Here is an 11,847-nt window from a genome sequence, read left to right on the forward strand (position 1 = left end):
ATCTGTAGATACATTCTATACATACTGCAGAGCTCAGTGAAAATTCTACTTATATGCAGGTTTGACGTTCATATTTAACAAACATATATACAGCAGATTTCTAATTCTTATGCAAAATCAGAGTCACAATTACAGCAATGCAGCTTCCTGCTGACTTACTGTGCTGAAAAGAACAATGGGGACAGGCTTTATTGACAGGTGCTGCAATTACAGTTTCATAATACAGAACATTTGTTCATCAAGTAATGTGTTTCCCTCCAGACATCTTCATTAAAAAAGAAGCAGGAGTTCAAGTGATTAGTAATGCAGAATGAGTACTCTCTAAATACTTTTGTTCTCTATAGGTATGAAATTATGCTCTTTTAAAGTTCTCACTATTACAAAATGAACAAAAAATGATTGTTCAATTGTTCTTTGCATCTTTAAATCATTTTACTTAGGACACATCCTTCATAGGAAAAAATTATATTAAAGATTTGAATAAATTTAATCTTACAGAAAATGCAAGTCATTTTGGTATGAACAGATACCAGTCTGGTTTGGTCTTAGGTTGATTAATGCTCAGAAACCTTATTGTTATTGTATCTGCTCTTTCTTTCCAATTCTAGCTTCTGGTATAAGTCTAGTATGATGCTAGTGAAAATCCAGATTAACACCATTGAAAACAAGCTACACCATACATCTGTCCTCAATTTATCACTCAACACAGAGTTGATTAGGCAAATGACCCACATTTTCAGGGACTGCACAGCGTGCCTTATTTATTCTCCAGTAGCTTATGCTTAGTAGACATCCCTGGTCTATACTCACAGAAAATGCTGACAGAGGCATGTTCTTCCCATATTCCTACAATACAATAAAGTTGAGCAGCACACAGCTGCAGCCATGCTCAGGGGTTTTCTACTAATGATATAGGGGGTTTACAGCACTTGGAACAAGAAGCCCAGAAACAAATAAATGAAGACTAGGTTGTATCAAGCTACAGGCAAAAGAGTTTGGTAGGGAATTGTGGCACTGTTTTGCAAGCTGTAGGTGAACTGCAGTAGAGGTAGGGAAGAACAGAGTAGGAAAAAGAAAAGAAGAGGGACATGGATTCATGCTGCAAAGAATTTTAGCATGAGATAGGAAGACAATGAGAATCTGCCTGGAGTTCATCAAGGAGCATTCCATTCTTCCTGTAGCCGAGAACAATGTAACAGGTACCATGGAAATAATGAGGACAAGCTAGGACAAGAGGGCAAACTCAGCATGTGTTAAGGCATCATAGGCCGTGTTAATAGTTACTGCCTTTGAGGACAAAACCAAGAAGCTTGCTGTTGATAATGAAAAAAAGGAGGAACAGCTTGAAGGAAATAAGTAGAAGATGAAGAGTCAGAGCAGCAAATTAACAGGCAGAAGGGCAAAGTCAAAGCCAGAAAAAGACTTTTCAGTAGACTGGATTTTTATCCACTAAGGATTTGGAAGAAAAGTGAATCTGTATGGACAGAGAGCTACCAAAACTTTTTTTCCTCTTATGACAGGAAAAGCAATGGAGGTTTTAAAAGTGAACTTACACGGGTCTGCAAAGTGTTAAGAGCCAAAATGGACACCTTTGTTATAGACCTGAATGGCTGGAGAGAGATGGTGATATACCTTTACAGTGAGGAGGAAAGGCCCAGGGAAGACTAACATTTTTGGGAGATGAAGATCATAATCTGCCTCAGTGGAGGACTCAGGCCATACTGAATCTAAGCTGATGTCTGAACATTTGTGATGAGACAGGAGGAAGAGAGGTCAATATCCTAAGCTAAAGGATGAGATTTGTGTACTACCGCTGAATGGCTAGTCTATTGCACACAGATACGGGACTATACTCATGACTGTGGAGGGTTTAAAGAACATGACAGTGTGGCCAAGAATAAAGCCTTCAGAAACAACTGTCATACCAGTCTCAGCAAGTGTGATAGAGCTTGTGGATAATATCACAGTAACTATGGGCAATAACTGTACACACAACATTAGGTCCTGTGAAATCCTTTGTGCTACAATTTGTTCTTAATGTGAAAGGGGAGGACATTTATTAAAGATATTTTGTCCTACTGGAACAACTCTTTGGATCAGAGGAGAAATAAGACTTTCAAAGGCCAACAGGATCAATAAAGAACCCAACCACCTATGGGTGTTCTGTCTAATTTTGAAGATGTAAGTCATCAGAATATAATTACTTAAATCAATGAGTATATTTTGTTTCAAAAAGCAGAAGTGGTACAAAAACATTTATAGTAATTTACAAGAGTTGTAGGGTCTCCTGAACTGTATTTCTAAGCAGTATCATGCTGGAATCCATATTATATGTACTAAGGGTATACTGCATATATCATAAAAAGATTGTACTTTTTAGCAAAGTAATGTGATCAGTCAGTATTCTCTGTGAATTTCTGCCTTCTTATATTCACACTGTCAGCTAATGATATTTTGTTTTAAAAGTACCTTAAACTTTATTATATTTTTTTTTCATTTTGTTCTCAATGTCAGTTGTCATAGTGTAGCATTTCAAAAGAGAATAACCAACTTGCAATATAGTCAGTTTAATTGAAAGGAAGAGTTCTTATACTAAATTTAAGATACTAAACTTATTTCCATGTTATCCTTTCAATTCTCAAGTGGCTTTATAGAAATTACTTCCTCATGAAAAATCTATGCAAATATTAACACAGACAGACAAAACAGGGATACAGACTTTCCTCAAAACATTCTCAGAGGCACAACTCAAAACAGAGAGAATCCAGGTGTCTGGGCTTTGTATTTTCTGCATCTGTCTGTTATTTCTCCAACCAAAATACCTTTGAACTTGCTAGTTAACTTCACCCAAATTTTGCATTTGGTAGAGAGATCTGAAAGGTATGGGTGTAAGTCAGGAGAAGGACTGTACAGCATCCGTACTGAGGAGTGGCCGGAGGAGCTCAGTCCTACCCGACTCTGCTCAGGCTTGGCAGCAGCAGAAGTGCAGTGCAACCTGGACAGCTGGAAGAGGTTTTCTTCCAGGACAAGCAGCACATACACCGTAACAGTTGCCACACGAAGTCCCTCCTGCCCAGCCAGCAGCCCAAGCAAAAGGGGATATAAACCCAGCAAGCACTCAAAACATTGGTCAGGGAGGCATCATGCCTAGGGGGCATGGAAGGGAACTAGCATGTGGGGAACTAAGAGGGGATGTGGAGGAGGGTGGGGGTATGAAAACATAGTGCTGCAGGCGTATGTGCAAGAACTGCAGTTGCTGGATTAACCTGGAGGAAGACGTAGGAACACAGTATGGAAAGTCACAGTCAAATTGAAGACTAACCTAATTTTTATGATATTAGGTGTCTTTCACAATTTATCTCAAAAGCAAAGTCCTATTGCTCAAGCTGCATCCAAATTTGTGTAACCTGTATTTATACATTCTTGAAGGTTAAATTGTACTAGAGGGGAAGTTAAAGTGTTTGTTCTAAGGATACATAACTGATAAAAAAAGTTATCGCTAACCCTGTACTAGACAATTTCACCAGCCCTTACAGGAGTTCTGCTGTTCTGTCATGCTTTGAACAGGTTGAAATCAAAGCTTAATACTCTTTCAAGAGATGAAATATTATCTTGAATAAACATGCCAATACATCAGGATTCTGCCTAAAGGGACTAATGTGAAACACTAAGCATTTGAGTAGGACTACAGAGCACCCCCAGAGATTTTCACTATGTGCCCATGTATATAACAATTCACAAAGAAAACAACTTAAGAACGCTGCACTGGCAGCAAATGCAAGGGACTCCAAATTAAGTGTTTGATAATATTAATGCTGGTATTGCAATTGTTTTTCCATAATGAAGCCATAATTTTCAGCTGAAGTGAATATGTAGATGAATGTATGCCTAAGTGTTCAGTATATATTATTTCTTAAAAACTTTGGTGTTAGATCCTGCACTACTGCAAGTTAGCATAATCACTGACTACTTCAGTGGAGTTAAATACCAGCTGACTTCACAGAGGAGATGCAGTTTTTCAGGTTAATGCACTGTGCAATTAAGTAACAGTTAAAATGTACTTAAATTAATTCAGTTCTTATACAAAGCTGTGAGTCCTTCAGACTTAAACTTCTACATACAGCAAGTAGAGAGAGAAAAACACGTAATGAGTGTAGCCCACTCACACCTAAACACTGTAAGAGCTGTTCAATCGTTATTGCCTTGACTATTACAATGACGTCTAAAATTATACTATTTTTATACATGGCACCAGTTTCCCATATACCTAAGGTAAAGACTTCTGATTCATTTCAGTTGTGTTTGCCACCAGTCTGCTCCATGCAAATCAGTAAGACAAAGGCAATAATCATTCATCTGCATGGGAAGCAATCTGATCCCAGACAATGTTTGAGGAAATCAAGACTTTTGACAATTTTTATGGAAGTTTGGAGGGAGGAAAACATATACGTAGATACACTCCAGCTTGGTCAAGAAGGTAATCTTTTCAATGAACTCTAAAACTATTCTCCAGTCTCTGCAATAAAGGTTTTGGTTTTGATCAAGTGACAAACATTGATGGATTTTTTTTTTAATATTCCCCTGGTTCTAATATAGATTTGCTTAAAATGTAAGTGCCATTAGCCACTGATTATTGTTTAACATAAAGAATAATTTAAAATAAAATCTACTTACCAATTTTGCAATGTCATTCACATCATCTGTCACTGGACTCCCGCAGGAACTCTGGGCTTTGACAAGAGGATTAAGCAGGAGTAGTTGAAGACAAAAGCAAGTGATAATCCAAGTCTATTTAGTAAAAAAAAAAAGAAACAAGAAACTCCAAGTAAACAATCTCCAAATGTGAAGTAACAAGAGATTTTAGTAATGTTTTTCATATACAAATTCTAGATCCAACAATACTCTTCAACTTTCATGAGGACATACTTGTACCATTATAGTATAATCTTCATGGCAGGGATCCAGAGAAATGCACTTAATTGATCTTTTCTGGAAGTAAGTACCTCTAGAGTAATAATGGAAAACCTGGTATTGAGTCATCAGATTACTTGCACAGGATCCTGCTTAGGTAAATTTCTGCAAAGCTTACGGATATCAAAGAAGAGAAAAAGACAAACTTCGCAAAATTCTTCATCATCAACACAAAGCTATCTAAATACTTGTCATTCACCTGACAAGGTATTTGATAAACCTACTCCTCTAATGTGATGCTGGTTGATAAGGAACAAAACGATACCAGACCACAGCAAGATAAAAGGAGACAGTTCATAATCACAGCCATTACATTTGGGTACTTAAACTGCAAACAAAACCACAACTGGATTCTGCCCAAATACTGATATCTCAAGCAGCAATACACCACATTTTCTCTAAGTGATGTGGTCTGGCCTCTCAGGAGCGGCAGCTTGGCTTTGGCACTACATTCCCCTCCTGAATTCTATTAGGAACAGCAGTGCAACATACTCACACAGGCTTGTAAGACTCAGCCAGAAAAGCACCAGATAACTAGCTGAAATGCACCTGGGTGTCTCCTTGGCTACACTGCCTGAACTTCCTCACCTTCTGTTGTTCCTTGTGCTTCGCTGGTTTCCCACAAAGCCCTGTGCCAAGTTTAAGCTGCTGATCTTTATTTCCAGAATGTTAAAGCATTTAAGTTATGGATAATCAAAAGTTGCCTCAGGTTGTGAAGCTTCTTGTGCCAGCTGACTGAAGCTGTCAGCAAGAGCTGATGATGGTGTACGTTTACTGCAAATATGGAATTTGCCTGTGCAGGCTCCCAGGTCTTCACAAGGGCAGGACTGAGATGAAAATTTGATTTTGCATGAACTGAGATGCATCAGTGTTCCCTGTGACAGGTAGAGAGCTCCTGTTTCCAGCCTTGCCTTCAAATGCTATCCAACCTTTCAATTTAAGACCAAAGCAAATCAACCAACACAGATGAAGCTCTCTAGTAAAGCAGAGAGAGAAAATTGCAGATTTAGAAGATAGAGTATCATTATAGTAACCTGGAGGGGCTAAGAAAACATGATGATAAAGATTGCTCGGGAGCTACATAAACATAGAATCATAGAATCATAGAATCGTTTAGGTTGGAAAAGACCTTTAAGATCACCCAGTCCAACCATTAACCTACACTACCAAGCCCACACTAAACCAAGCAAGGGTAGACTAGACTAAACCATGTCCCCAAGTGCCACATCTACGCGTGTTTTGAACGCTTCCAGGGATGGGGACTCCACCACCTCTCTGGGCAGCCTGTTCCAATATTTGACTACTCTTTCCGTAAAGAAATTTTTCCTAATATCCAATCTAAACCTCCCCTGGTGCAGCTTGAGCCCATTTCCTCTCGTCCTATTGCTAACTACTTGGGAGAAGAGACCAACACCCACCTCACTACAACCTCCTTTCAGGTAGCTGTAGAGAGCGATAAGGTCTCCCCTCAGCCTCCTCTTCTCCAGGCTAAACAACCCCAGTTCCCTCAGCCGCTCCTCATAAGGCCTGTGCTCCAGACCCTTCACCAGCCTTGTTGCCCTTCTCTGGACATGCTCCAGCACCTCAATGTCTTTCTTGTATTGAGGGGCCCAAAACTGGACACAGTATTCCAGGTGTGGCCTCACCAGCGCCGAGTACAGGGGGACAATCACCTCCCTGCTCCTGCTGGCCACACTATTCCTGATACAAGCCAGGATGCTGTTGGCCTTCTTGGCCACCTGGGCACACTGCTGGCTCATGTTCAGCCAGCTGTCAACCAGCACCCCCAGGTCCTTTTCAGCCAGGCAGCTTTCCAGCCACTCTTCCCCAAGCCTGTAGCATTGCATGGGGTTGTTGTGACCGAAGTGCAGGACCTGGCACTTGGCCTTGTTAAACTTCATCCAGTTGGCCTCAGCCCATCGGTCCAGCCTGTCCAGGTCCCTCTGCAGGGCCATCCTACCCTCCAGCAGATCGACACTCCCACCCAGTTTGGTGTCATCTCCAAACTTACTGAGGGTGCATGACGGAACAGTGGCAGGCACTTTCCCTAAAGCTGTTAAATGACAAGTAAATCTCTCTCTTATATCTTGTATCTCTTAAACACATGTATTTTACATCTCAAGTAAAACTGGTCATTTGCTTTCTTAGAATATGGCTTCCTGACTCATTTAGGCGAAACCAGTATGGGCTGCTGCTAGAAAAGACAATCTAGCCTCCTTCCCCTGCCTCTTGCACTGGCACGGATGAGAGATGGTTTAGCCAGCTGTACCAGGCAGACAACTTCCATTTTTGTTTTCCTGTGTTATTGTTCAGGCAGTCTGCTTTCTGATCCGGGTAACTGAGACAGCAGAAATGCTCCGTTACAGATGGGACAAGCCAGGACTGCCCGTTTCGGTGGAGCCTGCACTTGGCTTTCCCTAAACTGTATGTTCAGACACCACAGGATGATGATGATGGGTAGACTTACACACAAAGAAATTGAAAATATTCTAAGCAAAGCACACATTCAATGTGCAGCATGTCTTTTGAGAATGTCTCTTGCTTCAACATAACTAGCGTTTAGAAATACTTTTAATTTAATAATTGTACAAATAATTATTGACAATAATTACCTATGTGAAGAATTGAGAATAAGTACCTAACTTCAAGTTAGGTACTTAACAGTCTTACAAAACCTCTGTATCTTATGCTATACAAAGTTTTGCAGTTATACATATATGAACAAGCCAAGTTCTTGGGAGATGCAACGAAGCTGTCAGGCTCAAAGCCACACTCGAGACACAAAAGACAACAACACTGTGTCTATTCTCTGCTTTCCAATGAAAGAGTAGTGAGACCTGGAATGTGGGAACCTGGTTCTGCTGACGTTCCTCCTCTTGAGGAATTTGGCCAGCCTCGGTGTGTTTATACCTCTGCTTCTGTCTTTTGCATATAGCAGTGACAGCGATACTGCTCGTCTCTGAAAGGACCTTTGAGAGCTCCTTGCAGCATATGAGCTCAAAGTTGTTTAAGAGCTAGCTTTAAGTGGTCATCGAAACATCTCCTTCTCCTCACATAAGCTCCAGAATCACAGAGGAAACCAAAGGCGGCTTGAGGTTAACAGACTACTTCCCCACTACGATTTTTGGAACAAAATTGTTATAAAAAAGGCAACCAGCTCCAAAATGGACTAACTATACTGCTTTCAAGAACTAAAAAAAAAGTAGTTCTACCTTCAGAATTAAACAGTACACTAGCAGTTACACTTGCTGGGGTTCAGGGATGTTTCCCTGATGTGTTCTTTGGAGATGGAGTCCATGTGAGAAATTGCTGATTTCTTTACTGGGTTCCTCAATATTGAGTAGTATGTATAGGAATATGAGATTTGTTCACTGGCTTGTGTCACTGTCATAGTGATGTTTAACCTAACAATCTAATAATCAAAAAAGTAACAGAACTCTTTAATTAGAAATATTTTTTTGCCAGATCAACTGAGTAATATTAATAAAAGCAGCAGCACATTCCAAATAAAACCAGAACTCTGATGCATCTTCTCAATTTTTATACTTCTGGATCTACAGAGAACCCATATATGAACCTTAAAATCCCTACACATTTTAGAATTATGCAAATCAATGAGAATACACTTTTTTTCCTATGTAAATAATGGGATTTAAAAGCATAGTAATTTTTATGACTGCTATTAAAAACAAATACTTTGTAAATTTTGAGATGATTTGAGGTTTTTCTTGCTTATTTGTTCCCTGTGTCATCCAACAGGAACTGAAAATCTGCAAAATACTGCTAGTTTCAACATGCCTATTATCCGAAAACTTTTAATTATTTGCACTTACAAAATTTTTATATTACACATGCCTACAGGCACATTGTATGTAAGGTCTGTATAGATCAAAGAGTTAAGCTATTTTTGTGTTATTTACTAATGACCAAACCTGCTGTTTGAGCAAAACTTGAATAGACCGAATTAAATCAAGGACACAATAAAAGGGAAGCTTAAACAACAGCTTTATAAATAGAGATTCCAGTTTTACACTTTACTAAGCATAAATGAAAGTTACCCCCACAGTACTCAGTGTATAATTACTGTTTACATAACATATATAATTACTTCTAAGCTAAAATGGGATTTTCAAAGCTGGCCACAGGATTTAATCATACATTATCTACCAGCATTAAAATGAAGATATATGGCAGACAGGAGGCAGACCTGTATACCAAAGTGCCTCTCCCTATTTTTGGCTCAAAAATTATTCAATTGTTTTTATATTCTGAAATCTCTTAAATACTGAATATTTAAGTTGCTCTTGTGAAAGGGAGAAAATAATGATTAGACTGGAAAGGATAATTCAGATTAAAGATTTCAAGTACACACTTTCAATCATTCTGCAAATGGTTTTCATTATTGCTTGTAAGCCACGATCTATAATTTCAGTTAACAGCATTTTAGAGGTTTAGCTAGCAATCCAATGTGTTGAAGGCCAGCCTTTCAGTTGTAAATCAACAACTTTTTCATTTATGTTCTTAATTTACGATCTGGAGTGTTGACAAAGGCTGCTGAATGAGTGCTTTAGCATCTTTTCACAGCATGCCATCAAAGATGGTTAATGTTCAGCTAATTCCTTAAGTGGAAAGCAGCAAGGGGAATACCACATTGCTAAATAAGCCAAACATTGGAAAGTCTGGACATTTCCAAGTATCTAGTTTGTACAGAAAACAATTCTAATCGTAAGTAGGGAGAAATCATCCAAAAAAATCAGGCAATAATAAAACACAAAAAAACCATTAAGCACAAGGAGAGGTAGTAACTACGCAGACGACAGGGTTCTTCAGTATAAAATTTCTTGCATTCGAATCATGTTAGCCATGGAATTTTTCAGCCCAGTTTCGTGAGCAAATCATCCAATTAACCACAATTAAGCCACGGCTGCAGTAGGGTTAGCTGACAATGTGGAACAATATTCACCCTGGGCCAGGCTTCCCAAATTTATTTTTCACTTCTGCTAATGCTGGGGCAGGAACAGCTCTCAATATTGGCTCCTCAGGCAGTGTTTGCATGCTGCTTTGCAGAGGCATAGCTTGTGAACTTCTGACTGGTCAGTCATGGATAGCTAACTTAGTTCATACTTATGCTTTAAAAAACCTTTTGTAAGATGTTTCAGAGAAAATGAAAATAGCAGGAAAAGATCTTTCTACCCTTTATTTTTTTTTTAACTACAAAGCATCCAGAAGCATAAAAGCACAATAATTATTTCATATGTCTACTAACTTATTTAGTTATTTAGCTGTGATAGAGATAATTAAAGTCATGGAATGATTGTCTTTAACCAATTAAGAAATTTACTGTCAGCATGGAACTATCTGAAAGTGAAAGAAGAGCATGTATACAGCATGTAATCTTTTTTCATGCTATTCAGCAATACCTTCACCACTGCAAATGACAGCACTATCTTTAGTACTCTAAATAGCTGTGCCTAAATACAGCTTAAATGCTAAATATTGCTCAAGCCCCAAAAGAGTGAGTTAAGTGTGGGAAAAAAAGTCACCCACCCATGACCACCTAGTTCTGGAAGCAGTGAAGTATTTTGGTAAGCACATTTGGAACTGGAAAGGTCCCTACATGCTCTCAGGTACCCTGCAGATGACTTCAGTGTAGCTGGAGAAAACACTGCGTGATCCCTGAATAACACATATTTGAAGCATTAAGTCCAGTGTGCATCCATCATTGTCCTTCCGAAGACTGGCACTAGTCTAACTGAATATAATAGCCTGTTAACTAGGGTGCTCAATAGTGAGTGACAGACCTGGGTTAAATTTCCTCTAACCAAGGTAATTCCAGCTCATGGATATCTATATTCCTCTGATATCTACCCTGTAATTACCACCGGAGGCACTTTCCCACCTATGATGGTGTCCTAGCCAGAAGGGGCAAAATGGGGCTACATTGGTGTCCCTGACACTTATTTTTCAAAACATTTATGCATTTTACACTGGCAAGCCGTTATGTAGAAAACCAGACATGTTCGCTGTACAGGCATCAGAACGTTTATGTGTATCCTCGTCTTGCACATGCTCCTCCATCTGGGCACCCTAACTTCTGGGAAGCTCCCCAGTCAACACGCGAGTTTACTTGAACAACCTTTTGGCAGTCCATTGCACAAAATGGAGGCTAGCTCCAGCTCAGTGAGTCACCCTGCTGGGGTGAGACACCTAAAAATCTCTGGATCACACCCTACATGCTTTGTTATGATTACAAAAAGCAGATGCATACTTTTCTAGTGACTGATACTATTCTTCATTTTTTTTAAACAATGATGTGTAGTAGGGAGAATGATGATTAAAGTAAACAAAATTCATCAGGGAGTATCAGAGTGATTTATTTCGATTCTGATTTAAACACAGACTACAGAAATGCTGGTCACTCTTTTTCAGAGTAACTTTTGGAGTGCTTTAAATGTGTAATATTTGAGCACGTATTCAGTTATTTACAAAATGCAGAATACTCTTCTACCCAGTTCTGCATATAATATCTAAAATACATTATACAAGGGTACTTCCTGGGTTAACGTGGAAGGAAATTAATGAGTTATTGTTACAGACATAAGCAGGGAAAGGTGCCATTGCCCCCCACATTCAAATGAGTTCAACAGGCAACCTGCTTTCACAGCTATTTAATCTTTTTGTGACATTCTTTATTTGCTTTTCCATGATGCTCCCAACCATAAAACCTCTTCTCCCTAACCTTTGCACACTCACTTGCTTTCCCCTGAGGGACTTCTGGAATGCCTAATGACAACTGGCAAGAGTAGGATTTTTCAGCTAAATGTCCATTTGGTGGCAGAATGCTAAAGTGGCATTTGCTGGACTCCACCAGCCACA

General features: G+C 39.2%; 1 protein-coding gene across 1 annotated transcript in view; it reads right to left on the reverse strand.

The window, feature by feature from the left end:
- Positions 1-7,902, reverse strand: part of KITLG (KIT ligand) — a 28,723-nt gene extending 20,821 nt beyond the window's left edge. Inside the window, exons 1-2 of the mRNA XM_075708567.1 lie at positions 7,888-7,902; positions 4,675-4,788 (exon numbers count right to left, since the gene is read on the reverse strand). Coding sequence (XP_075564682.1) covers positions 4,675-4,788; positions 7,888-7,902 — 129 coding nt within the window. The remainder of the gene's footprint in view (positions 1-4,674; positions 4,789-7,887) is intronic.
- Positions 7,903-11,847: the final 3,945 nt, after the last annotated feature.

This window comes from Pelecanus crispus, chromosome 1, assembly GCF_030463565.1.
Source record: "Pelecanus crispus isolate bPelCri1 chromosome 1, bPelCri1.pri, whole genome shotgun sequence".
In the NCBI taxonomy this organism is placed as follows: domain Eukaryota; kingdom Metazoa; phylum Chordata; class Aves; order Pelecaniformes; family Pelecanidae; genus Pelecanus; species Pelecanus crispus.